This window comes from Spermophilus citellus, assembly GCF_964194105.1.
Source record: "Spermophilus citellus genome assembly, chromosome: 9".
Classification (NCBI taxonomy): domain Eukaryota; kingdom Metazoa; phylum Chordata; class Mammalia; order Rodentia; family Sciuridae; genus Spermophilus; species Spermophilus citellus.
In genome coordinates, this window is record NC_138191.1 from 7218963 (window position 1) to 7245760 (window position 26798).

The 26798-nt window shown below is 50.9% G+C and overlaps 1 protein-coding gene across 1 annotated transcript; it reads left to right on the top strand.

Annotated features, from left to right (window-relative positions):
• Nucleotides 1-12592: 12592 nt before the first annotated feature.
• Nucleotides 12593-26598, top strand: RHBG (Rh family B glycoprotein). Its single transcript, XM_081307964.1, has 10 exons — nucleotides 12593-12799; nucleotides 19007-19193; nucleotides 19601-19751; nucleotides 19866-20013; nucleotides 23316-23482; nucleotides 23758-23895; nucleotides 24016-24149; nucleotides 25005-25126; nucleotides 26075-26148; nucleotides 26273-26598. Exons 1-10 carry the CDS (start codon nucleotides 12613-12615, stop codon nucleotides 26339-26341), a joined length of 1377 nt encoding a protein of 458 aa, XP_081164090.1. The 5' UTR covers nucleotides 12593-12612; the 3' UTR covers nucleotides 26342-26598.
• Nucleotides 26599-26798: the final 200 nt, after the last annotated feature.

The window sequence follows — 26798 nt, forward strand, 5'->3', positions numbered from 1 at the left end:
TGTTATTGCCTCATATTATTTAAGGGTCATAGCTATTATATATCCCTATACTTCACCTTCAGTCTCATTCCAATTCACCACAGATGAGTTATTTGATGCTATTATATACCAAGAATCATCAAAATCCCCATTCCCCTTCTTTGGCATCAAACTAAAGAGTGAGTCAGGGGGCCACCAGGATTGTGGCTCAGTGGCATAAGGCTTTCCTAGTATGTGTGAGGCGCTGGGTTCCATCCCTGGCACCACATAAAAATAAACAAATACAATAAAGGCACTGTGCCCGTCTACAACTAAAAAATATTAAGGAAAAAAAAGGAGTGAGTTAGTTCCAAAATCCCCTCCTGAGTCTACCTTATAGTTTGGAATTAATTGTTTTAGCCAGATTCTTCCAAAAGCAAAAACTGAATCAAAGGCTTGCATATAGTGGTTTATTTAGGAACGTGATCCAGAAAGCAATATAAGCAGAAGAAGGGATGGGGGGGGCGGGGAATAAGGAAAAGGTGATGTAAGATATGTCAGTGAGTCGGCCACCATTATAGGTGACTGGTGCTCTGTCCCACAGAACCTTTTAGGGAACTAATATGAAATGCATCCCAGGACCATCAACCAAGAGGAATAAAAGGGGGAAATTTTATCTTTTGACTTCTGAGCCCCATCGGTCAAGAGTGGCCCCCCCATTGTTAACTCTCCTGTGCGTCCATGTTGCATGTGCAGGATTCTTTGAAGGTTCTTGCAAAGTCCCAGAGTAGGAAACAGTACATAATGCAGATTCTAAGGGGAGACACTGTCAGGTTATTCTGATCAGCCTGGCCAACTTAGTGAAATCCTGTCTCAACATAAAGTTTAAAGAGAGTCAAGGATATAGTGCAGTGGCAGAGTGCCCTGGAGTTCAACCTTAGAGGTTGAATAGGTAACAGACTGGGTTGTGATGAGGCCTAATCCGAGTTACCTCCCCTTAGATAAAAGAGGATGGCAGGTGGTTCTTGATAAAGACAGGTAACGTTTTGAGACACCTTTCTCTGTGAGCTCTTTTGCAGGGTCTCCCTGCAAGGGGAGGATGTTTTCTTCCAGCAAGGGACAGGGGTTGCTTCTGCTGACCTGGAAATGGGACCTAGCAATCTGCTTTTTAACAAGCCCTCTGGGTAGTTCTGAAGAACACCAAAGTTGGACATCCCTGGATCTAGGGGTCCCAGGAAGAAAAAAAAACAGTGCCTTTGGAACACTCTCATGACATTGTTCCCAAGGGACCTGTACAGAGGGTTCAGGACAGGGAAGATGGCAGTGCGCTGACGCAGGACCCCTGGCGGTGGGTGCTCTTCCGGCCTCCCCTCAGGGTGACTGCGATCATTTCTGCTCCTCCTTATGAGAGTAAGTCACTCCCAAGGCTGCAGGTTTGCCACTTCTTTCTCTCCAGGCCCTGACTCCTTTTTCATTTCTAGGATTTCTGGTTGCTCTGAGGCTGAGAGAGAGGCCTAGAGCAAAGTTCTAAGAGAAGCTGGGGTCCCCCCCTGCTCCCCCCTGTCTCCTGGAACTGATTGCTGGAAACCCTGGTCCTCCCAGCCCTCTAGCTCCAGCCAGATCCTCCAGGACCAAGTCTAAAATACTGCCCTCCCAGTGCCCTTTGCTTTGGGATTTCTCTGACACAAAGGTTTGGTTTTCCCATCCTAATATTAGCTTTTTGTCACTGAATGAAACAGTTCCCCAAGGACGGGAGTGCACTGCTCAAGCGCACCCTGCCACTGCCCCCCTCAACCACCCACCCCCCACCCCGTGAGACAAGCCAACCCTCCTCCTGGGCAGGTCCTTCCCTCCTTGCACTGAAACCCACATCTCAGTGATTGGATGAGGACCACGGGGTTATCCAGGTATCACAAGTGAGATCCTCCTAAACCAGACAGTTGGAATCCAAGGAACCAAGCAGTAAATTTTCTGACACAGTCAGTTGAGGGGTAAAGGACCACCAAACTGTCAAGCTGAACACCTACAAAAAGTCTGAAGATGGGTAGTTTTATTTGCTTTTTAAAAATGATGTTGCCAGGTGCGGTGGTGCATGCCTATAACCCCAGATGCTCGGAGGCTGAGGCAGGAGGATCGCTAGTTCAAAGCCAACCTCAGCAATTTAGTTCGGCCCTAACTCAGAGACCCTGTCTCTAATAAAATTTTTAAAAGGGCTGGCGATGTGGCTCTGTGGCTAAGTGCCCCTGGGTTCAATACCTAGTACCTAAATAAATAAATACATATAAAAATAAAAATGATGTATGACACCAGGTGTGGCGGTATTCGCCTGTAGTCCCAGCAGTTCGGGAGGCTGATGCAGGAGGATCACAAGTTCAAGGCCTGCACTCAGCAACTTAGCGCAACCCTAGCAACTTATTGAGACCCTGTCTAAAAATTAAAAAATAAAAAGAACAGGGGATGCAGCTCAGTGGTAAAGACCCTCCGGGTTCAGTACCCCATACAAAAGCAAACAGAAAGAGATGTGTGACACTGTAATGAAGAGGTGAAACCATTCTGTGATCTCAGGTTTGACAGGTTTGTCCTGTTGGCAGGTTGGGCCATGAACACAGGTCCTGGGCTAAGAGGGTAGGCAAGCTCAGACTTTTATTTCGCAGAGGTTTCAAGACTCAGAACTTCAAGGGCCCCAGAGTTCCACCAGATCATGGGTTTCCAACTTTGGTGTTCATCAGAATCTCTCAGAGGTCTTGTTAAAAAGCAGACCACTGGGCTCATTCCCAGAGTTTCGGATTCAAATGGAACTGAGGCAGAACCCCAGATCTCACAAGCTCCCAAGGATGAGGGCTGCTGCCCCATTTCTGCCTACACACTGAAATTATCGGGACAGCTTAAAAAGCATCCTGGAACTGGGATTCCTCCCCAGCCTATGAAATCCAAATCTCTGGGGGTAGGTCTAAGCATTGGAATGTTTCCAGAGTTCTTTCCCCAGCTCAGGTGATTCTGATGTGCAGTCAGGGTTGAGGACATTGATGCCCAGTCCACCAGGCCGGGTGGTTCGCCTGGGGGAGCGGGTGCTGCTGTGTGGGGTCTGTGGGATCGTGGGCTAAGCCTTTTCAACATTGCCCTGGTAGCGAGAGCAGTTGCCCCTCATCCCTCTGGGTCCATGATCTCCCTGCCAGGGTCCACCCAGCGTCTGGCCTAGCCTCAGGAGGGCTAGCCCCCTCCAGGGAAGTGGGTGTGAGTGAACAGGCTCTTCCTGGACCTGCCCCAGGTCGACTCCTCAGCCTTCCCCGAGCTCTTCATGAGCAGATTCCACAGTAAAGTCGGGGGGTTGTACCCCTGCTTCCCAGCCAAGGGCCCCCTTCTCCAGCCCAGCCGCCAGGTTCCTGTAGCCCCTTCCTGCGGTTTCCATCCCAACCCGCCTCCCTATCATTGCCACCTCAGTTGGGCTGCTGCGAACTGAACACGGAGCTCTGGTGTGTTCAGAGCTGAGAAGAAATGGAATTTGGAAAGCACCACGCAGAACCTGCAGGGGTGTCCAGGCACGCTCAAGGGGTGAACATGCTTGTTCCCCAAGATGTTCTGTGTCCTGCCTGTTCCCAGCCCATCTTCTCATCCCCCCAGACAGGATCTTCTGGGATTTTTCATCTTCTAACATTTGCAAACAAGTTGGCGGGAGTTTGGTGCATAGTCAGATCACCAGTTTCCAGTACGGACACATTTTATTTTTTTTTTAATTTATTTTTATGTGGTGCTGAGGATCGAACCCAGGGCCTCACACGTGCTAGGCGAGCGCTCCACCACTGAGCCACAACCTCAGCCCCTTACTTTTTTAAATATATATTTTTAGTTAATAATTGGACACAATATCTTTATTTTATTTTTATGTGGTGCTGAGGATGGAGCCCAGGGCCCTGCACATGCTAGGCGAGCGCTCTACTGCTGAGCCACAACCCCAGCCCCATTACTGACACATTTTCAAACAATACTATTTATAAAAATTTTTATGAGGGGCTGGGGATGTGGCTCAAGCGGTAGCGCGCTCGCCTGGCATGCGTGCGGCCTGGGTTAGATCCTCAGCACCACATACAAACAAAGATGTTGTGTCCGCCAAAAACTAAAAAATAAATATTAAAATTTAAAAAAAAAATAAAATAAAAATTTTAATGAGTTTCACATCAGCATTTTTTGGGGGGTGGGGTAGGGGCAGTACCGGGGATTAAACCCTGTGGTGCTCTACCACTGACCTGCACCCCCAGCCCTATTTATTTATTTATTGGTACCAGGGATTGAACCCAGGGGCACTTAACCACAGAGCCATATCCCCAGCCCTTTTATTTATTTATTTATTTATTTTATTGAGACAGGGTCTCACTAAGTTGCTGAGGCTGATTTTGAACTTGCAATCCTTCTGCCTCAGGCTCCTGAGCTGCTGGAGATTGCAGTCCTGTGCCACTGCATCCAGCTGCCCTTTTTGTTTTTGGAGACAGAGTCTCTCTAAGTTGCCCACGCTGGCCTTGAACTTGTGCTCCTCCTGCCTCAGCCTCCCAAGCAGCTCTTTTCTCCTGATCTTGATGGTTTTTCCATTGCTGTATAGTCAGGGCATAGAACAGAACCTGGCACATTGCTGGTGCTCAATAGATATTTGCTGCATATTTAAGTGACTAATAAAGTAAGTATTTAGAGTGGGAAGGATAATATGATGAGCAAACTTATCTAAGAAGAAAAGAAGATAAAGCAAGACAGCTAGCCAGAGAGCATGGCACAGCCAAGGGTGCGAGACGTACTTCTTTCCCCTCAGCCCCCGCCCCGCCCCCCAACATCTGCTCTGGCCTGGGAGGCCGTCGCTGGGCCTCAAGCTTAGGACGAAGGTGGTAGGAGAAAGACAGGAACAGTAACTTTCTCACTGCCAGGCGCCCGTTGCCTCCGTGTGTCTGGGCCTGGAAGAGAAGACAGGAGGAAACGGAACCCAGTGGAAAGGGCAGGTGAGGCCCCCCAGCTCTGAACACGCCCAGAGCTCTGGGTGCAGTTAGCAGCACCCCAACTGAGATGGGCAATGAGAGCAGGGAGGCGGGTGGGGACCGAAACTGCAGGAGAGTGTTAAATCCCCGGATCTAGATGGGACTCTGCTCACACCCAGGGCTGCTTTGCCTGGGTGGAGCCAAGGTTGCACACCTCACCTCAGGAGCTGTGCACCTGCTGTCCCCTCTGCCTGGGATGCCCTCTCCCCTAAGTCCATGCGATCCCCTCCCTCACTTCTTCCCGTCTCTCCTGAAGCCTTTCCTTTCACACATCTAATAGCACCGTGGTCACTCTGTCCTCTGGCCCAAGTGATTTCCTTCATCGTCTGTATCTATCTGTGTGACCTTGCGTATGGAGCTCCAAAGCTATTAAAGTGCAGTTGTGGCTCAGTGGTAGAGCACTTGCTTAGCATGTGTGAGGCACTGGGTTCGATCCTCAGCACCTCATGAAAATAAATAAAATAAAAGTATTGTGTTCATCTACAACTAAAAATTTTATTTAAAAAAAAAAAAGCTATTAAAGGAAAAACTGGGGGCTGGGGTTGTGGCTCAGCAGTGGAGCGCTTGCCTAGCATGTGGAGGCCCTGGGTTCGATCCTCAGAACCACATAAGAATACATAAAAAAACAAAGGTGCAATGCCTTCGTGTAAAACTACAACTAAAAAATAAATATTTAAAAAATAAAAAAAAGGAAAAACTGAATGGTTATGGTTTTGCTGAGTGGCATTAAGATCTATAGCTCTCAGCCAGGCGTGATAGCGCAGGCCTGTAATTCCAGCAGTTTGGGAGGCTGAGGCAGGAGGAGCCTCAGCAAAAGCAAGGCATTAAGCAACTCAGGGAGACCCTGTCTCTAAATAAGATACAAAATAGAGCTGGGATGTGGCTCAGTGGTCAAGTGCCCTTGAGTTCAATCCCTGGCACCAAAAAACAAAAACGAATAACAACAACAAAAAGATGTATAGCTCTCATGTTCACCTGCCTCTTGGTACCTAGGCAGGGCTGTAGAAGGAAGGCCCCAGATCAGCCAGCCCTGTCTCTGGACGGGCACTAGAGGAGGCTAAGTTCTCCACGTACCTGGCTCCTTTTGATCCCTCTTTGGCAGCTATGAGCTACTCAGAGGGACCAGTTCTTGGCAGATCTTGAGGAACAGCCAGGCACAGTGGTGCACACCTGTAATCACAGCAACTCTGGAGGCTGAGATAGGAGGATCACAAGTTGAAGGCCAGCCTGGGTAACTTAGTAAGTCCTGCCTTCAAATAAAAAATAAAATAAGGGTCATAGGGGAACATGTATTTTTGGAATCAATCCCTAGTTACACCTGCGTGTGTGTGCATACACACACACACACATACACTTGAAGAAATCAACTCACCCACAACATCCTGGTTGATCCAACCCTGCTGGACCAGGGTCTCTCACCAGATCCAGAGCAGAGAACTGTTGTGGTTTAGATATGAGGTGTCCCCTCATATAAGTTATGAGACCCTTAACCTATTCATACCACTATTACCCTTATGGATTAACTGGGGGTAACTGTAGGAAGCAAGTAGAGTGTGGCTGCAGAAGTTGGGTCCTTAGGGGCATGGCTTTGGGGTGTACATTTGTCCTAGGAGAATGGAGGGGTCTTCTTCTGCCTGGCTCCCGGTAGGCTGCAGTCACACCCATGCATCTAGAAGCAAGATCTCGGCCCCCTCCTGCTCCTCCTGCTTTTCCTCTGAAGGAGGCCCAGTTAGGCATCTGAGAGCTAATTGAACATGCTCCTTTTCATGTTCAAAACTAAGCCAGGCGGTGTGGGGTGCACGCTCTAATCCCAGAGGCCCAGGAGGCTGAGGCAGGAGGACCAAAAGTTCAAGGTTGCTGGGCTGGGGATGTGGCTCAAGCGGTAGCGCGTCAAGCAGTAGCGCGCTCACCTGGCATGCATGCGGCCCAGGTTCGATCCTCAGCACCACATACCAACAAAGATGTTGTGTCCGCCAAGAACTGAAAAATAAATATTAAAAAAAAATTCTCTCTCTCTCTCTTTCTTTAAAAAAAAAAAAGTTCAAGTCTGGCCTCAGCATCTTAGCAAGGCTGTAAGCAACTTACCAGAATCCTGTTTCAGAATGGAAAATCATAAAGGCTGGGGGTGTGGGTCAGTGGTTAAGCGCCCCTGGATTCCATCCTGGTACCAAAAAAAAAAAAAAAAAAAAAAAAAAAAACGGACTGAGACCCAGTTGTCCTGTTGTCCTATGCCTCAGAAAGTTCTCACAGTTCTTTTTTTTTTTTTTTTTTTTCTAAAGAGAGAGTGAGAGAGAATTTTTTTAATATTTATTTTTCAGTTTTCGGCAGACACAACATCCTTGTTTGCATGTGGTGCTGAGGATCGAACCCGGGCCGCACACGTGCCAGGCGAGTGTGCCACCGCTTGAGCCACATCCCCAGCCCAGTTCTCACAGTTCTGAGGCCAGTAGCAGGAGGAACGGGAGGGGAGAAAAGGCACAGCCACACCGTTTACCATTTACCATTCACTCTTGTGTTTCCAATAACAAGGGTAATCACCACGTCTTATACTGCGGGAAACCGAGCACACAGCCTGTGTTTTGGGGCATTAACCTGCACACCAACACCTATGAGGTTAGTATTACTGTCTCCACATAACAGATGAGAAAACCGAGGTTCAAATAATCCATCCAAAATCTCCTGGGGCCAGAGTTGGAACTCTGACTGACTCTGACTATGTCCTCTCATTCGGGGCTAGCCTCTCACTTTCCTGCCTTCCAAAACTGGTCAGGAACTAACTGCAGATTCCCAACAGGAAAGGCCACTTCTGAGCACTGAAACAGGGCTGCTGGGCCTTAGAAACTGAGTCTACAACTGTGTGTGTGTGTGTGTGTGTGTGTGTGTGTGTGTGTGTGTTCCTGGGCATTGAACATAGGAGCGCTCTACCACTGAGCTACATCCCCAAGCTCCCAGTCCTTCTTTAAAATTTTGAGATAGGGTCTCATTATGTTGCCCAGGCTGGCCTCAGTCTTTTGATCCTCCTTCCACAGCCTCCCAAGTTGCAGGAATTACACTTGTGCACCTCTGCACCTGGCTTTGAGTCTACACCTTGTACATCCTGAAAACACAGCATAGGCCTGGCATGGTCATACATCCTTGTAATCCCAGTGATTTGGGAGGCTGAGGCAGGAGGATCCCAAGTTCAAGTCCAGCCTTAGCAACTTAGTAAGACCCTGTACCCCCCCCCAAAAAAAAAAAGGACTGGGGATGTGGCTCAGTGGTAGGGCATGCCTGAGTTCAACCCCCAGTACTAAAACAAAACAAAACAGAGCATGGTTGTGTTCTGCTTGGTGGGAACATTACCCTAGAATTTGACACCACACCTGGCCCATAACAAGAGTTCAAATGGAATGCGCTAAATGAATAAATAGAACGGAAAAAAATGGGTTTGCAATAACTGCCTTCTTACAAACTTTTCTCCCCAAGGTACTGTCATTTTTATTTTACAGATGAAGGAAAACTTTTTCTTTTTTGAACTGGGGATTTAACACAGGGGTGCTCTACCTCTGAGCTATATCCCCCGTCCTTTTAATTTTTTTTTAAGACAGTCTCATTAAGTTGCTGTGGTGTCGCTGAGTTGCCCAGACTAACCCTTGAACTCGCCATCTTCCTGCCTCAGCCCCCTGAGTCGCTGATCACAGGTGTGCATCACTGCGCCCGGACAGGTGAAGGAAGATTTAACAAACACAAGTAATCTCATCCTGAGAAACTTTTATGTGGAGGCTAATACAAAGACCCTCTGGAGAGAAAAGCCATGTTTAATTGTTTTGGTGCCATGTATGTAAATGCAACCGCATGTTTCACAGTGCCAGAGCCGAAGTTGTTTGAGGAGGAGATGGAGGTCTGGGGTTTGTTCACTCCAAAACAGTGGCGAGCACTCTAGCATGGTCTTTGTTCTATTTTCATATCAGAGTGTGCAGGTAAAAAGGAATCCCCTCATCTCCCTTTAGCTGTGAAATTAGGCTGGGCATCAACACAGCCTCTCTTCCCCTGGAAAGCCTTCCCACACTCCCGTCCAGGGTTAGGAACTCCCCCACGGGCCTGTCTATGCCATTCCAGCCCTCTGCATCTGATCTGCTCACTTATTTTACCCCCTGCAGATGGAGCCCCGACCCAGGCAGAAGCTACATCTTGTTTAGTTGAATCCCCGATGCCTAGCACAGTGTCCGGCACAGAGTAGGTGCTCAATATCCATTTGTCAAATGAAGGAAAGCTCTGCCTTTTCCGAGATCTTCTCTGTTTCAGAGTTGTGTCCCTGGGGCTTTAGCTGATGGCCCTTCCCGAATGTGCCCATCCTAGGTCCCCAGCCCCTGCTGCCCATCCCCCTCCAGCCAATGACAGAAGAATGCATCAGGACTGTGCCTGCTCCCTCCATCTGTTCCTTTCCTCAGAGTCACCATGTGTCCCAGAGTGTATAGGAGCGGGCAACCCATTTGCTCACCTTGCTTAGCCAATGATCACCCCATCTGTTGGATGTTTGCAAAAATGCAAACATTTCAACCAGCAATGGACACTCATTATTTGGAATCCCCACAGGAAATAGTACTGCCCTGGCAGATAAGGAAACTGCGACTCAAAGAGGGCTCAGTAACTTGCTCAAGTTCATGCAGTAAAGATACGATGGAGGAAGGGAGGGACGCGGGAAGGAAGGAAGGAAGGACAGAATCAAGGAAGCAATGGCAAATGCTTTAGTGACTCAGGTGCAATTTCTGCTTTCTCTCCCATAAACATTGGGGATGGGTCAATGAAACTAAAGGAGCCAAGTGGCTTTGGGGATTCCTGAGCTAAGAAAGCTGGGAACAGGAAAGAGGTGACCCTGGTAGAAGCAGCTCTGAGCCACCTCCAGTTACTCAGTAACCTCAGCTTCTTGGTCCCAGGGGCAGCCTGGCCGGGCCGGGCAGCACACGCCAGTTCCCTTTGGCTACCCTTCAGGTGCTGGACTGGTCACAGGTGACCAGAGATAGAAGGTCAAAGATTGGGCAGACTACAGACCAGTCAGGATGGGAGCTGGCGGTGCAGTATCTATCCCCTCTGAGGCCTGGGATAGAGGGAGGAGTTAGGGAGGAGCCCCTCACCGTGACGTCAGAGCTACCAAGATCATAGAAGGCAGGAAGGGAGGACCAAGGGTCTGGCATAAGCTGGTGATCCAAAAGGAAAATGTGGACTGAACCTCTCCACGGCATTTAGTGGTAGGTGATCCAGGGTAGACCTCCCAGGCAGCAGCCTGGCAGGAGAGTCCTTGGGGGTAGGGGGAGAGTGAACACCCTCATAACTGGTTCTTGCTCTTTGCTGGAATAGGGCTGATACTAGCTGGCACCCATGGATTGTTAAAATAGCAAGATCAAGCTGGGCATGGCTGGGCACTGTGGACATGCCCATAATCCCAGTGATCTGGAGACTGAGGCGGGAGGATGGCAAATTTGAGGCCAGTTTCAGCAACTTAACGACACACTGTCTCAAAAAGGGCTGAGGATGCAGTTCAGGGGTAGAGTGTTCCTGGGTTCAATCTCCAGTTTGGGGGTGGGGGGACAAAGGGAGACAGCAGGTGTGACAGAAATGGAGGAAGCTAGAATCAGAGAGGTAGCACCCAGGTGCTGGGAGGGCCCAGTCCATTTCTCCCTGTTCTCTGGTTCTGCGGGTTTTCAAGACTCCTCCCCTCCTAGGTCCTGTCTAGAACCTGCTGGGACAGCTCAGAGCAAGCTGGCTTCCAAATGGGGCTCAGGACGTCTCTGGGGCAGAAGGTTAGGCCTGGGAGGAGCCCCCAAATGCTGAATCATGCTCCAAAGGCTGATGACCAGACATCCTCCCCACCGATTCTCTAGGGGGGCCGGAAAACAGCCTTCCTGCTGACCAAGGAGAGATAGAAAGTCTCTGGGGAGGGGCCACCGAGGACTAGACAGACTATTGAGCCCCTGGAAGCCAAGCTACCGAGGCTGACCCCTGCTTCCTCATGGGCCCTGGTTGGGCACTTAGGTGAGGAACACCGGAAATCAAGAATCCACTTGTCAGGCTAGGGCTGTGGCTCAGCGGTAGAGCGCTCACTTAGCATGTGCGAGGCCCTGGGTTCAATTCTCAGCACCACATAAAAATAAGTAAACAAAATAAAATATTGTGTCCAACTACAACTAAAAAGTAAATATTAAAGAAAAAAGAACCCAATTGTCCTCCAAAATCCAAGCAAGACTGGAGGCTCAAGTCCCTGAGGGGAGGAGGGGAGGGGGAGAGGTAAACTGGGGGAAGGGGCAAAGGAGAGAAAAGGAAGAGGGTCCAGAACTCCACTGTGTCACTATCCCTGCTCAAGGACATTCCTGAGAAGGGGCAGACCTCTCATGGACTGTAAGTGCCAGGGCCTCTCACCTACTTAGAGCCCTTCAGTAGCTCAGCACCCAAGGGCTGGAAGTCATGTGCCTTAGCGGGGCTTTTGAGGCCTCAGCTCCTGAACACACTTCTGTCTCTGCTGCTCTCACTTCTTGGAAATGTCCCCTCGTCCTTCTTCCCTTGCCCAGTTCCTAAGATTGTCCTTCCAGACTGCCTTCCAACATCAGCTGTGCAGCCAGCAATGCTCCATCTCCTTTCTTCTGTTATCCCACCCCTGTGGGCTCTGAGCCCCTCCTCCTAGACCCCCACAGCCTTTGCACTTCTCTGGGTCACACACCAGGAGAATCAAAGTTCAAGGCCAGCCTGGGCAATTTAGCAAGATCCTGTCTCAAAATAAAAATTTAAAAGGGGTCCCGGGGTAGCTCAATGGTAGAGCACTCCTGGGTTCAATCCCAGCAACACACCCACACACACACCTTTCTAAGTCTATGTCAGGGCTGGACAGCAGCTCCTAGGGGAAGGAGCCCTCTGGTTCATTTCCACCGCCTGTCACAGCACGCTCTCAGTAAACGTCTGCCACCTCCCTGTGGACCCCTGGGATGCAAATCTTGCTTGTGTAAAGACTCAACTCCTAACAGAGAAGACCCTCCTTCCAGCTGCAGAGGCAGCCCAGGAACTGTCACATCACGCTGGGCAGGGCCGGGAGCAGGTTTCAGTGTGCGAACCCCACCCTCAGCCTGCTGTACTGGGTGATGTTCAGATTTGGGGTGGGGAGGCAGGGGAGGCTTGGCACAGGATAAGGGACTCCATTGCCCAGCCTGGTAAATAGTCCTGCCTGGAGAGCCTGTTAATCTCCATTCTCGATCTTTGTTTTTTCCAGTAAAGATTGACCACCACCAGGTCAGCACAGCCGTGCCCTAGCGGGGCAGAACTCGGGGCGCCTTTACAAGGTCACTTCCAAGGACCTGTCCTGGCCGGAAGAACGGCAGAGTCAACTGGACCAAGAGAGAGAGGACCTGGGGGGTCCGAACACCGACCTCAAGTCCTTGCCCACCTCAAGCGGTGGGCCCAGACCCCTGCTGCGGGATGCTCTGGCTCCGGGCTCCAACCTGGAGCCGCGGAGGGCGGGCCTCTCGGGGGCGTGGCCTCCCGGGGGGCGTGGTCTCCCGGGGGTGGGGCTTCTGCCGGGCGAAACCTGCCGGGCTCCTCCCGGCGCAGTCAGCCCGGAGCCGCGCGCTGCGAGTCCCGCCGGAGTTGGCGACTTCACAGCCTCTGTCCCATGGCCGGATCTCCCCGCCGCGCCGCAAGCCGGCGACTGCAGCTGCCCCTGCTGTGCCTCCTCTCCCAGGCTGTCACCATCATCCTCTTTGCCCTCTTTGTCCGCTACAACCACGAAACCGACGCTGCCCGCTGGCACTGGGGCAACCACAGTTACGCGAACAATGAATTTTACTTTCGTTACCCAAGTGAGTGCGGGTGAGGGCGTGGAGGGGACCTGAAGACCCTCCACGCTCCTGGGTGTCTTGGGAGGGAGCTCTTGGGTGCTCAGATCTGTCCCTAGGTGGGCAACCCTCTCGCTGAGACGAAGGGCCCCCGAATTGGAAATAACCCTTTCGCTAGTGCCTGCCAGGTTCCGGGTACTGTGCTGAGGATGGCACATGCCTTCCCATTTAGGCTACGAGACAAAGGTGAGGTTCAGAGAGGTTAAGTGGTCGATTCAGAGACACACAGGAAGAAGTAGGAGAGTTGGGATTTGAATCCAGATCTAAAGCCCCACTTTTAGCCATTCTCTTGCCCCACTTCCCATTTGACCTAACTGAGCTTTGCTAGGCTGTTCCAGAGAATTGACCTGTTCTAGGGGCTTTGCCCTCACTACAGGAAAGATAATCTAGCTGGGCAGGAGGTGTGGGGGGGTGGGGTGGGAGGTGGGGTGTTGGTGGTAGTAATGGCAGGTATTTTTAATTTATATATATATATATAAATTTTCAGTTGTAGATGGACACAATGCCTTTCTTTTATTTATTTGTTTTTATGTGGTGCTGAGGATTGAACCCAGCGCCTGGCACATGCTAGGTGAGCACTCTATCACTGAGCCACAGCCACAGCCCCATGGCAGGTATTTTGTATGAAACCTTCATACCTGGAAGCATCCAAGAGTGGTTGGGATTCGGGCGTTTCTCCCCAGGACCCCAAAATTGGCCCTTCTAAGCCAGAGAGAAAATGACATAAGCAGCTACCAGCTAACCACAGAGCAGTAACCCCAGACATCAAATGAAGGCATGGGAGAGGCATTACCCATCACCCATCTTGTGAGTGACAGAGCTGGAACTAGGCTTAGGCATCCTAAGCTCCTTGTACCACAGGCCACTTGCCTACTGACAAGGTTCAGAGGGGGCAGTTAACCCCCCTCACCACCTAAATGGGGACGGAGCCTGTCCCTTAATGTTGGGTACCCTGCCTTGTAACTCAGGGCCTCAGCCACTTGGAAACAAGACCTGCCAGACTCCATCACAAATGCTTGAGCAGTTCTTTGAGACTCAGTTTTCCCCATCTGAGCAACAGGAAGAAGGATACCTCAGAGTGAAGGTTCTAAACTCCAACAAGCCCAGGGTGTGACAGTCTCCTATAAAAACATCCAGGCTGTTATTACCCTACTTTCTATATGCAGTGCTGGTGGCAGGCTGTCCCCACCTCACCCTGACCCAGTCCCAGTCAAATGAAGTTCATGATGCTGAGGATAGACAGGCTCAGGTGGAGGCTTGGACTTGGGCATGACACACCAGACCCCCAGCCACCCTAGGCAGAAGGGGCTACAGTTCCTCACTCCCCACATTTTGTCCCCAGCCTCGACTGGAAAAGATGAGCCATGAAAGCTGGGATCAAAAGCAGGGACCCAGCTGGGCATGGTGGCACCTGTAATCCCAGCAATTTGGGAGAATGAGGCAGGAGGATGGAAAAGTTCAAGGCCAGACTGCAGAACTTAGTGAGATCCTGTCTCAGAATAAAATAAAAAGGCTGGGGGTGTCCAGAGGTAGAGCACCCTGGTTCAATCCTCAATACTGGGAGGGGGGGGGGACAGGAAAGAAAACAAGGTAAACAGATGGGCCAGAAAGATGGGAGCTGGTGGGAGGAGTCTGAGGGGCTGTCTGCTATGGGCCCGCCACTTGCTTCTCCTGTAGATGTCACACAAGGCCGGAAGCCCTGCCTGTTCCTAAATTCTGCCTGGAATCCATCCCTTTCCCAGGCTGCTGCAGGGCTGGGCTCTTCTAAGACACAGGACACCTACCTCTTTTTCTGCCCCAGGTTTCCATTCTGGTGGACTTTGACCTTGCAGTGGGGGAAGATCAGGCCAGAGGGAGGTGTGAAGTCCCTAGAACCTGGGGCTTTGAAGAGCCGGTTCCCAGCGTCCATTGGAAGGGGTCAGGGTCAGGGGGAGGTGTAACCACTGCTTTGATGAAAGGAGAAAGTCCTGAGCTGCTGGTGAGCTCCGGGACTGCCAATGTCAAGGGCATGTCCACTCCCAGGGGTCTCTTTGTATCTGTAACCCGGGCCCTCAGAGCCTATCGGGTCAACCCCTCTCAGATGTGGGGAGAGAGCCAGAGAGGTCCTGGGACCTGCCTGAGATCACACAGCAAGCTACAAAAGGAGCCAGTCTAGCACCAGTTCTCTGGATCCCCGTCCACAGCCTTTCCCCAACCCTGCAGGCCTCTCAGTCCACAGGACTAAGGATGGAAAATAAGAAAGGAGTCCAGGGCCGCACAGGCCACAGAAGGAACAGGAGAAAGAAAGCAATATGGGGGCTGGGCTGGGGCTCAGCGTAGAGCGCTTGCCTAGCACTTGCGAGGCCCTGGGTTCCATCCTCAGCACCACATAAAAATTAAAAAATAGAATAAAGGTATTGTGTAGACTACAACTAAAAAAATGAATATTAAAGAAAACAATATGGATGATCTGTTTTATAATTTTATTATTTTTTAATTTTAGCCAGTACAACTTTAGACACATCTGAGATCCTACCTATGGGAAGAGGGATTTAGGATAGGTGGGAGCAAGCAGGGCACCAGGACACATGTCTATAATCCCAGCTGTGGGAGGCCGAGGCAAGAGAATTGCAAGTTCAAGGCCAGCCCAGGAAATTTAGCAAGACCTTCAGCAACTTGGAAAGAGCCTGTGTCAAAATAAAAAATAAAAAGGGCTGGGGACGTGGCTCAGAGGTGGAGCACCACTGGGTTCCAAAAGTACCCCCTCCCCCAAAAAAGGGGGGGAATAGGGTAATGTGACCAGGACTAGAGTGCCTTGTGACCTCTTCTGGGAGAATACAGCTCCTTGATCTCCTGGGGGCAGGTGTGGTGGAGTGGAAATGGTAGAAGTTGGCCTCCTGGGTCCTCCCTCCCTGCTCCCCACCCCTTGTATATACCTTTTTAAATTCACACTTTATAGATGATGTCACAGAGGCTTAAGAGAGGCTAAGTGTTTTGTCCAAAGTCACAGGTCAGGGGGTGGCCAGTGGGTGGGGAGGCTGGAATTTAAGTCTGACTTTGTCAGATGCTTAAGACCCAGCTTTAACTGTCACCTTGCCTCATCTTTGTGTCAGGAGTCACCTAGCTAGGTTGGGGAGAGGCAGTAAGGGAAGGGTGGAGAGCAATCAGTAGCTCTAGAAGCCTCTTACCTTCTCCAACTAAAGATTGCTTGGGGCTGGGTGCACACCTGTAATCCCTGCAATTTGGGAGGCTGAGGCAGGAGGATCACAGGTTCAAGGCCAGCCTCAGCAATTTAGTGACGCCCTAAGCAACTTAGCAAGACCCTGTCTCAAAATAGAAAATAAAGAGGGCTGGGGATATGGCTCAGTGGTTGAGTGCCCCTGGGTTCAAAAAAAAAAAAAAAGTTGCTTGGGTTAGGGAGAGGTAGGCTGCACCCCACCCCACACAGAAAGGAATGTTGGGAGGCCTTATCTGTCCTCCTGCCTTCAACCTGAGTAGCCCTTCACCCACCAGAGCTCAAGGAGAAGCTGTGTCTGGAACAGCCCCCAGGGAGGGCATTCCTTGATGTTTAGACTACAGTTGAAAGACCAAGGATCGAGTTATGATTCCAAACAAGCCTGGGTAAGGAGTTCTAAACCTTGTCACTATTCAAGACAAGTTCTGGAGGGGTTTCTTATATGAATGTGCTGGAGCCCCGCCACCCCCCCCCCCATTATCTTGTTGTCCTTGGGAACAAGAACAGACATGGCCTCCTCTCTACTATTCGTACAAGGAGAAAAGAAATCAGGCTTCGAGGCTTAGGAAAACTAGGCTGGAGGCTGAGGTCTATGTGTGGCTTCCTTCTTTTGGGTTGTGAGATCTGGGTGACCTCGGGGGCTGGAGAAGCAGTGCAGGGTTGGAGACGTAGTGAGGCCAGGAGGTCTCCAGCCCCTCACTCCCTTGGCTACCAGCATTGGCAGCCAAGCTGCAGACCTCCAGTTCCAGCTCAGGCCCAACCCCCTGTTTACAAAACTATTTCTTATGCAACATTAAATATAGCACTTTTAAAAAAGCATAAAAACCAGGTGTGGTGGATACACCCCCCCAGCTCCCGGGAAGCTGAGGCAGGAGGATCCCAAGTACCAGGCCAGCCTAGGCAACTTAGCAGGACCCTGTCTCAAAATAAAATTTTAAAAGGGCTGAAGATGTAGCTCAGTGGCAGAGCCCTTGCTTAGCATGCACAAGCACCTGGGTTCTGTCCTAGTACTGCAAAAGAAAAAAATGAAAAAGCATAAAAGTCAGCTTCTCTCGAAGTTATTGATTGCATTACAAAATTCTATAACAATTTTCCACCTTGTGGATACCTCTTCAGATTAAACAACCAAGAAAATTTTTCCCATTATAATCTAATTTTTCTATAAGAGATTTGGGGTCTCTTACAACCAAAATGTGTGTAAGATTAATATGCCTGATCTAAGATGTTTTGAACTTTATTATATATGGAGGGGAGAGTATCTTGGGATGTGACTGAAGTCTAAAGAAATTCCTTTGTTTCATATATACCTTTATATTCATAGCCTGAAGGTAATTTCATACAGTATATTTATACAGAAAATTCAGTGTACCTGTATTTTTTTTTTCTTAACCAGGGATTGAACCTAGGGGTGCTTAGCTGCTGAGCCACATCCCCACCCCTTTTTATTTTTTATTTTGAGACAGGGCCTCACTAGGTTGCTGAAGCTGGCTTTGAACTTTTGCTCTTCCTGCCTCAGCCTCCCGAACTGCTGGGAGGTGCCACCAAGCCCAGCGTGTGGCAGCAGCATTTTGACTGTGACCCATCGGATGAGGAATTGTGGAATTTTCAAAAAGAATATTTAAAGCAAACGCAATGACAGCATTTATGATGCTCTTTCTTTAGTTTTTTTTATTAAACCCAAAAGTGTAGCTTGACATCTCCACCGACACAGACCCAAGACAAAGAGAACAGGACCAGATGAGGTGACGAAATGTCTAAGTCGCTTCAAACCCTATTTAGAAGTTGACGTGGGGAAGAGGTAACAGAACAAATTAATACTAATTACTTAATGACTATTTGTATTTCTCTTATTTTTGATATCACTGCGTGTTATTTTTATTAGCTTAGCTTTTTATGTCGGGAGATACAGAATAGAAAGTGAACAGAAGAGGCCCCCCGATCTTCCTGTCAGAAAACCCACTGGTACTCTGAAAGTTCAAGTCATTCATCTATAAAGTTAAAATATTCAGACTATACAAAGAAACAACCAAAAAAGTAAAATCTGGAGAACACCCGTAAACTCAGCCTCCTGGGAGACTGAGGCAGAAGGATTGCAAAGTGAGGCCAGCCTGCCTCAATCTAAAAAAATAAAAAGGGCTGGAGATGGGGGCTGGGGCAGGGGCTGGGGCTCAGTGGTAGAGCGCTTGCCTAGAAGGTATGAGGCACTGGGTTCGATTCTCAGCGCCACATAAAAATAAATAAGTAGAATAAGGGTATTGTGAAAAAAACTCTTTCTAATAAAAAGTGTCTGGAGATGTAGCTCCCTGGTAGAGCCCCCCTGGGTTCAATCCCTAGTAAAAAAAAAAAAAAAAAAAAAAAAAAAAAAAAAAAAGTAAGCTTCTCCCTCCTCCTGTCTCCAAATCAGACAGCTCCAGGGGATTCTTCCTGTTGAAGTCGTATGTTACAGCAGCCTTGCCCCTCCCTCAATTCCTTTTCTCTGAAGTAATCTATGTTAACAATTTAAAGCTAGTCACCAAATTATTTTTAGTTGTAGATTCTAAAGGAATAGGCACGGTGGTTGGAAATCAAGAAGGACTTACCAATAGAGTTGAAAAGAAACCAAAGGGGAAGAGAATTTAGAGCCCTGGAGGGGCCCAGGCTGCTGCAGGAAAGAGCAGGGGGCACACTGGACTTTCAACTAGTTAGCTATAAAATGAGTAGGGGCAGAGAATGAGAAAATTCTCAGAGCAGAAAGTTCTAGTCCCTTGCTCTGACATGGGGGCATCAGGGACGGTCTGGGTCCCACTGCTCCAAGCTGGCCGGCTCTGGGCAGGTGGCTCAGGGCTGGGTGGCCCTGCCACGCCTGGGGAGTTTTATAGGCCTGACTCGGCTTCAAGGCGGCCTTGGCTGGTAGGAGCCAGGGGCAGTGGCAGGGTGGCCCCGGGCGCCGCGGTGCTCACCGCCCCTGGCCCTCGCAGGCTTCCAGGACGTGCACGCCATGGTGTTCGTGGGCTTCGGCTTCCTCATGGTCTTCCTGCAGCGCTACGGCTTCAGCAGCGTGGGCTTCACCTTGCTCCTGGCCGCCCTGGCCCTGCAGTGGTCCACCCTGGTGCAGGGCTTCCTGCACTCCTTCCACCGCGGCCACATCCTTGTCGGCGTGGAGAGGTGGGCAGCGGTGCAGAGAGCGGCGCTCTGGGGTCCCCTGGGCGGCTTCTGCCCCAGAGACACAGTTAAGCCCTGGTCCTTGGAGGCCGGTCCCTGGCCCTGTTTCTGACCCATCAGTTGGTTTCCCCAGGTGTCCTGCCTGGTGTCCTTCCATCCCTGACCCACGACCAGCCCAGCTCACATTTTGGGGCCGCTGTGACCCAAGCGCTCCTAGGGGCAGCGATGGCCTCTCAGAAAGGGGCGGGTTGAGAGGCGCCCTGGGCTCGGTTCTGGTTCTTGGTGGGCTTCGTGGGCCAATCTACAAGAAGGAGCGAGGCCGTCCCTTGGACCCAGGGGAGAGGTGCCTCCCGCTGGCCCTCCCGGCCGGTGCCCGAAGCCCCTCTCCCGCCCTCTCCCCCGCTCACCAGCATGATCAACGCCGACTTCTGCGCGGCCTCCGTGCTCATCTCCTTCGGGGCCATTCTGGGCAAGACGGGGCCTGCGCAGCTGCTGCTCATGACCCTGCTGGAGGTGGCGCTGTTCGGGATCAACGAGTTCGTGCTCCTCAACCTCCTGGGGGTGAGAGTCTGCAGGAATGGGTGAGGGTGTTGGGGTGGCCAGCGCCAGGCTCTGAGCTGGGCGAGCTGCCGGGCAGGGGCGGGCTGCCTCTCCACCTGCGCTCCTCTTCCCCAGGTGAGGGATGCGGGCGGCTCCATGACTATCCACACCTTTGGAGCCTACTTCGGGCTGTTCCTGTCGAGGGTCCTCTACAGGCGCCAGCTGGAGAAGAGCAAGCACCGCCAAGGCTCCATCTACCATTCGGACCTCTTTGCCATGATTGGTGAGGCCTTCTGTGACGGATGCCATTCAGGGGCTGGTTCCAGATCCCCCTGATCTGGGATGGAGGAGACCAGCTTCAGGCGAAGTCTTAGGGTGCTACCTAACTAAGGTCCTTGGCTTTCTAGCTGGGAACTCTTCCCGCTTGGAATCTGCTCTTTTTATTTCAGTACTGGGGATTGAACCCAGGGCTGCTCTACCACTGAGCCACATCCCCAGCCCTTTTTGTGTTTTGAGACAGGGTTTCTCTAAGTTGCTGGCCTTGAACTTGTGATCCTCCTGCCTCAACCTGCAAAGTCACTGGGATTACAGGCATGTACCAGTGCCTGTTCTTTGTCTTTATGTGTGTGTGTGTGTGTGTGCGCGCGCTCCTGGAATAGAACCCCAAGGATGCCTAACCACTGAGTCACACCCCCAGCCCTTCTTATTTTTTATTTTGAGCAGCGTTTCACTTAGTTCCTTAGGCCTTCACTACGTTGCTGAGGCTGGCCACCAACTTGCAATCCTCCTGCCTCAGCCTCAAGAGTTGCTGGGATTACAGACGTGGACCACCATGCCCAACTGCTCATCATTCTTAATGGTTTTATGACATTCTTAGAACTCAGATCTGGGGTACCCACCTGACTCAGATCCATCCCAAGGGCCCCCTTTTTTGTCTTTTTTTTTTTTTCAGTACTAGAGATTGAACCTAGGGGTTGAGCTGCACCCCCAGTCCCATTTATTTATTTATTTATTTATTTATTTATTTATTTATTTATTTATTTTGGGGATTGAACCAAGGCATGCTTTACCACTGAGTTACATCCCTAGTCTTTTTAATTTTTATTTTAAGACAGGGTCTCACTAAATTGCTGAGGCTGGTTTGGAATTGGGATCCTCCGACCTCGGGCTCTGAGTTGCTGGATTACAGTCATGTCCCACCATGCCCAGTTTTCCAGGGGCCTTTCTAAATCCACCTCCATCTTGCTTCAGATCTTCGAGGGCCCCCACAACCACACATTAGAAACAAGACCCTCATCCTGGGATACAGCCCCCTAGTCTGCTCACTCACCCTCCCCTGTACTTGGCTCCAGCTGAGCTGCATTTGAGGGGGTCTGGTTTCCTGCAGACCTCCACCTCTGCCTGCCCCTGCTGCTGCCTTCCACCCATGAGGGCTTTCCCCTCTAGCTTCCCTGCAAGCCCCTGCACTGTCAGGCAGGGTAGGAGGAATCTTTGCTTCCCCCAGGGAGCAGTAGGGCTGGCCTGGGGGCCCTGTAACTCTGTTCCTCTCTGTGCATTTACAAACTGCGGTCAGCAGAGGACATCCATGTTATTTTTCATAGAAGGCACTGAACAGGGCCTGCAGTGCCTATTTTTACATTAAAAAAGAGACTGAAGCGCTGGGCATGGTGCCTGTAATCCCAGTGGCTCAGGGGGCTGAGACCAGAGGATTGTTAGTTCAAAGCCAGCCTCAGCAATCCCTGAGCTACTGAGGGATGTGGCACGGTGGTCAGGTGCCCTTGGATTCAATCCCTGGTACAAAAAAAGAAAGAGATAAAAATAAAAATAAAAAAAAGACTTGTTTTGAGAGATTCATGCCTATGATCCCAGTAATTTAGGAAACAAGTAGGAGGATTACAAGTTCAAGGCTAGCCTGGGCAAATTAGCAAGACCCTGTCTCAAAAAAAAAGGCAGGGCGGGGGTGCTAAGGATGTAGTTCAGTGGCAAAACACACCTGGGTTCAATCCCTAGTACTGAAAACAAAATATTTGTATTTTGTATTTCTTGCCCCTCTCTGGGTTTGTTGTGAAACAGACGGCTGCAATCTCCTTGACCTTTGAGACCCAGATAAGCTTGGCCTCAAGCCCAAAGGCTACCCCAGGATACCCAGACATTCTCAGATCTCTGGCTCCTGGCTGTTAGCGTGTAGGTCACTGAGGCAGGACCCTGGTCCCTGCCTCCACTGTCCCCCCAGTCTCCATTAGAGACAGCCCATGTCAGTGTGGTCCATTTTACCCAGGTCTGTGGGGTTGCAGGAAGCAGTTCCACCCAGCAGGCTCCTCAAGACTAAGGGACAGTCCTGAAGCCGCTTACCTGGCTGGCCCACCGTGCGGGGCCTCTGCCATCTCCCGCACCTTGTCCCTTGGCTCTTCCCCCCTCTCCCTGCAGGACTGGTCCATGAACCTCACACATGATTCTTACCCCAAAGGCTCGGGATATCCATTACTGAGCAGACAGCCCATGCCGAGTCCACCTTCTCTAGGAGGTGGCTGAGGTTCTAAAACAAATTGTTTTCCTGATAAAGGCACCCAGAATAATGCCTCATGTGCAGTAACTTTTGTCTTTATTCTCCTCTGTTTTTTTGTTTTGTTTTTGTTTTTTGGTAACAAAGATGCTTAACACAACTAAGCACAAACCCCCCAGCCATTTTTAATATTTTATTTAGAGTCAAGGCTTCGCTGAGTTGCTTAGGGCCTTGCTAAGTTGCTAAGGTTGTCTTTGAACTCATGATCCTCCTCCCTCAGCCGGGAGAGTTGCTGGGATTACAGGCATGTGCCACCGTGTCTAGCTCCTCTCTTTTTCTGATACTTTAAAAAAATAAAATAAAATGAAATAAAATAAAACGGGCTGGTATGTGGCTCAGTAGTAAAGTGCTTGCTTAGCATGTGTGAGCCTAGCATGTGTGAGGCTGTGAATTCAATCCTTAATCCCCATCAAAAAGATAAATAAATAAATAAAATAAAACAAAACACTCAGATAGGCACACCCGTAATCCCAGCTACTCAGGAGCCTGTGAGGCAGAAGAATCACAAGTTCAAGGCCAGCCTGGGCAATCTAGAGAAACCCTGTCTCAAAATAAAATAATAATGAAAAAAGAAGGCTGGGAATGTAGCTCAGTGGGAGAGTGCCCCTGGGTTCAAATTTCAGTATCAACAAGGCAAAAAAAAAACCAATCATAAAACCTCAATGCTCTGTGGCTTGCAATCACATAGTTCCCAGTACCATTTTCCATACCATTTTTTGAGTTCTTTTTTTTTTTAAAGTGTTGGGGGTGCAGGTGGTACTGCGGATTGCACTAGGCACGAGCTTTACCAATGTACTGCACGTCAGCCCTTGTCAAGCACTTAGTACCTGCTAGGCCATGGCCTGTGTTCATCTGCACCATGTCCTTGAATCCTCACTTTGTGCGGAGGTATTATCAGTATTATCAGCCCCACCTGCAGAGAAACAGGCTGCAGAGTAGGTGACTTGTCTGCAGTAACCGTCTCCCACCATGAGGGGGAGCCCTTCATTTCCTCTCACTCTGCCTGGCTGCCCATCATTTAGGAACCATCTTCCTGTGGATCTTCTGGCCTAGCTTCAACTCTGCACCCACTGCGCTGGGGGACACGCAGCATCGGACAGCCCTCAACACGTACTACTCCCTAACGGCCAGCACCCTCAGCACTTTTGCTTTGTCTGCCCTCATCAGTGGGGATGGGCGGCTGGACATGGTATGGGGAGAAGGCCTTGGGGGAGGCAGAGGGACAACCTACCAGGGGGAAGAGAGACTCTGCAGGGAAGTCTCCATGGAAACAAGCATAGGGGGGCTGTATCCACCCTGGTGGTGGTGGGGGGTCAGAATAGGAGACTATGAAAGCAGGTGAGTTAGAGGTTAGATGGCAGAGGGACTTCCAGAGCAGTAGATGTCTTGCGGAGGGGGTTGTGTTGAGTGTGGGTGGATAATTTGAAAGGGTCTCCAATGTCCTGTCCTTCCCTGTTCCCTTAGGTCCACGTTCAGAATGCAGCACTGGCCGGAGGGGTTGTGGTGGGGACGTCTGGCGAAATGATGCTGACCCCCTTTGGAGCTCTAGCAGCTGGTTTCTTGGCAGGGACTGTCTCCACGCTGGGGTACAAGTTCTTAACGGTACAGCTGCCTCTCTGGCCTGGGCAGAGCATGGTGTCACTTTCCTCCCACCTCCCCAGCAGGCCCAGAGTGGAGGTGGGAGGGGACAGGAGTCTGATTATTTATTCTGTCCTCCCTCAGCCCGTCCTTGAATCCAAACTAAAAATCCAAGACACATGTGGTATCCACAACCTCCATGGAATGCCGGGGGTCCTGGGGGCCCTTCTGGGGGTCCTTGTGGCTGGACTAGCCACCCATGATGCTTATGGAGATGGGTGAGTTTCCCCCAATCCACAGCTGACATTATCCCTCTGGAATGCCCTCTGTCACTCTGTTCCTCTGTCTACCCACCCATCCACCCATCCATCCACCTACCCACCCATCCATCCACCCATCTATCCACTCACCCATCCACCCATCCACCTACCCCTCCATCCACCCATCCATCCACCCATCTATCCACTCACCCATCCAGCCATCTACCTACCCCTCCATCCACCCATCCACCCATCCACCCATCCACCTACCCCTCCATCCACCCATCATCCACCTACCCATCCATTCACCTATCCATCCATCCACCCACCCACTCACTCATCCACCTACCTTCCCACCAACTATCCATCCATCCATCCATCTATCCATCCATCCATCCATCCATCCACCCACCTACCCACCCATCTATCTACCCACTCATCCACCCATCCACCCATCCGCCCATCCACTCACATTATGGGAGCCAAGGAAACTGGGGTGAAAAAGACCAATCCAGGCACTGTCCTGGTCAAATGCAACAGGAGGTCATTAAACAAATGATTTCAAGAGTATGGAGTGTTATTAAAGGGTCAGTAAGACATAATGACCCTTGGATCTGTTTTTGCACATCGGGACTAAGAGGAGAGGTGGGGAAAAATGACCTTGGACTGAGCCTTGAAAGGTGTGTGTCTGTTCCATGTGAGGGCGGGGTTGCAGGCTGTGGCCTGCTTAAGCCAAGGTCTGAGGTGAGCCTGCCTATGGGGCTTTCCGGAAGCCCTCTGGCTGCTGGGCTGTCCACCGATGGGACCTGCCCTGTATCCTTGCTGCATCCTTGTCCCTCACCCCTGCTTCTTCACAACCTGGTCTCCCTGCAGCCTGGAGAGCGTGTTCCCACTCATAGCCAAGGGCCAGCGCACTGCCAAATCTCAGGCCATATATCAGCTCTTTGGCCTGTTGGTCACACTGGTGTTGGCCATTGTGGGCGGGAGCCTTGGAGGTGAGTGGTCTTGGATGGTGGGGGGGGAGGGGGCACTGGTAGGAGCTCCAAGGACTCAAGAACAGGAGAGGGAGTCTCTGGAGGAAGGGCCACTGAGTCCCTTGTCCCTGGCATTTAATTCATTTGCTCACAGATACTTACTGAGTGTCCAACTTATGCCAGAGGTCAGGTGGAAGGGTCAGGGTAACCTCCTTAGAGCGGGGGATTACAAATGGCTCTTGCTCCCTCCTGGTGTCAGGGAGGCTGGGGAGCTGGGTGCCACTGAGTTTCCCTCTTGTCCTGCTGGCTCCCTTGTGCTGCTCCCTGGGGCCACTAGAGGGCAGCCCAGCCTCAGGCTGAGGCCCAGCAGGGGCAGGCTCATCTATCCCCAGGCAGAGACCTGCAGGGAAGAGGCCTGCTCACCATTAGAATGGAGGTTTCACAAAAACCTTTGGATAGAGATACACCGCCCTTGGTCCCACGTCAGGCAGTCCTTCCCGATGTCTGACCTTAAAAATAATTCCTCATCCAGGATCCCCACTTTCCTGCTCTCACCCCAAGATTTTCATTCTCTAGGTTCAGTTCATTCATGTAAGAACTGATTTACAGCATACTCCTTTTCTATGCTTATGTGGGAGGCCACCGAAAACGCAGTGGCTCATGACAGAATAATAATTTGGTCAGCCCCTTACCAACTGCAGACTTGAGCATGTGGCTGAATTTCCCTGAGCCTTGGTCACGTTGTCTGAAATGCAGGGATAAGATCCACCGCACAGGACTGTGGTGATTTCTCAGGAAGCTCATGGCACATCAGTAGGTGCTCAAAAACTGCAGCTGTGGTTTTCCTGCGCAAGGTGCCAGGTTGACCTCATGCCTCCAGCCCCCTTGTGCCCTTGGGGCGCTGAATGGCAACCTCTCCTGGGGGCTGGGGTTAGAGAAGCCTCACGTGTCCTTCCCTCCCACCACCAGGGCTCCTGCTGAGACTGCCCTGCCTGGATGCTCCCTCAGACTCTCAGTGCTATGAGGACCAGATCTACTGGGAGGTGAGGCGGTCACAGCCCTGGACCCCAGGCCTTCATGCCCTTTGACCTCCTGTGTTCCCCACAGCCCCGAGCTGTGGCCTGCAGCTTCCTGGAGCTCTCCCGTGGTCCCCTTCCTGCCTTCCAGGTGCCTGGGGAGTATGAGAATGAAGCCCAGGGACCCCTGACTGTGGAGGAACCAGACACTCGGGCCTAACCAGCTGCCAGCCCTTGAGAGGATATTCTCTTTTTAGAAGATGATGGCGGGGACTGGGGCTGTAGCTAGTGGTAAAGCACTTGCTTAGCACGTGCCACACCCTGGGTTCAGTCCCCAGCATCCCCTGTCTACACACACACACCAGAAGATGTCCTTTAGAAGGTCTGGAGGGGGTGGAGGGACAGGAGGGAACTGGGTGGGGGAAGCCTGGCCAGCTGCCCCACCCCACTGCCCTACCAGCCTGCACATGGGATAGAAGAAGCCAAAGTGAGAACAAGTGCCTGCCAATCCTTAGGGCCAGTGTCACACAGTTCCAGTGATACCTAGGCCAGGCTCAGTGCCCTGGGGTAATAAACACCACCCTCACCAAGGATTCTGACTCCTTTTATTGGTGTCCGAGGAACTTGGGAAGTTCCTCTAGGAGGTCACGTCTTAAGAGACAGAGCCTTGGCCTGGG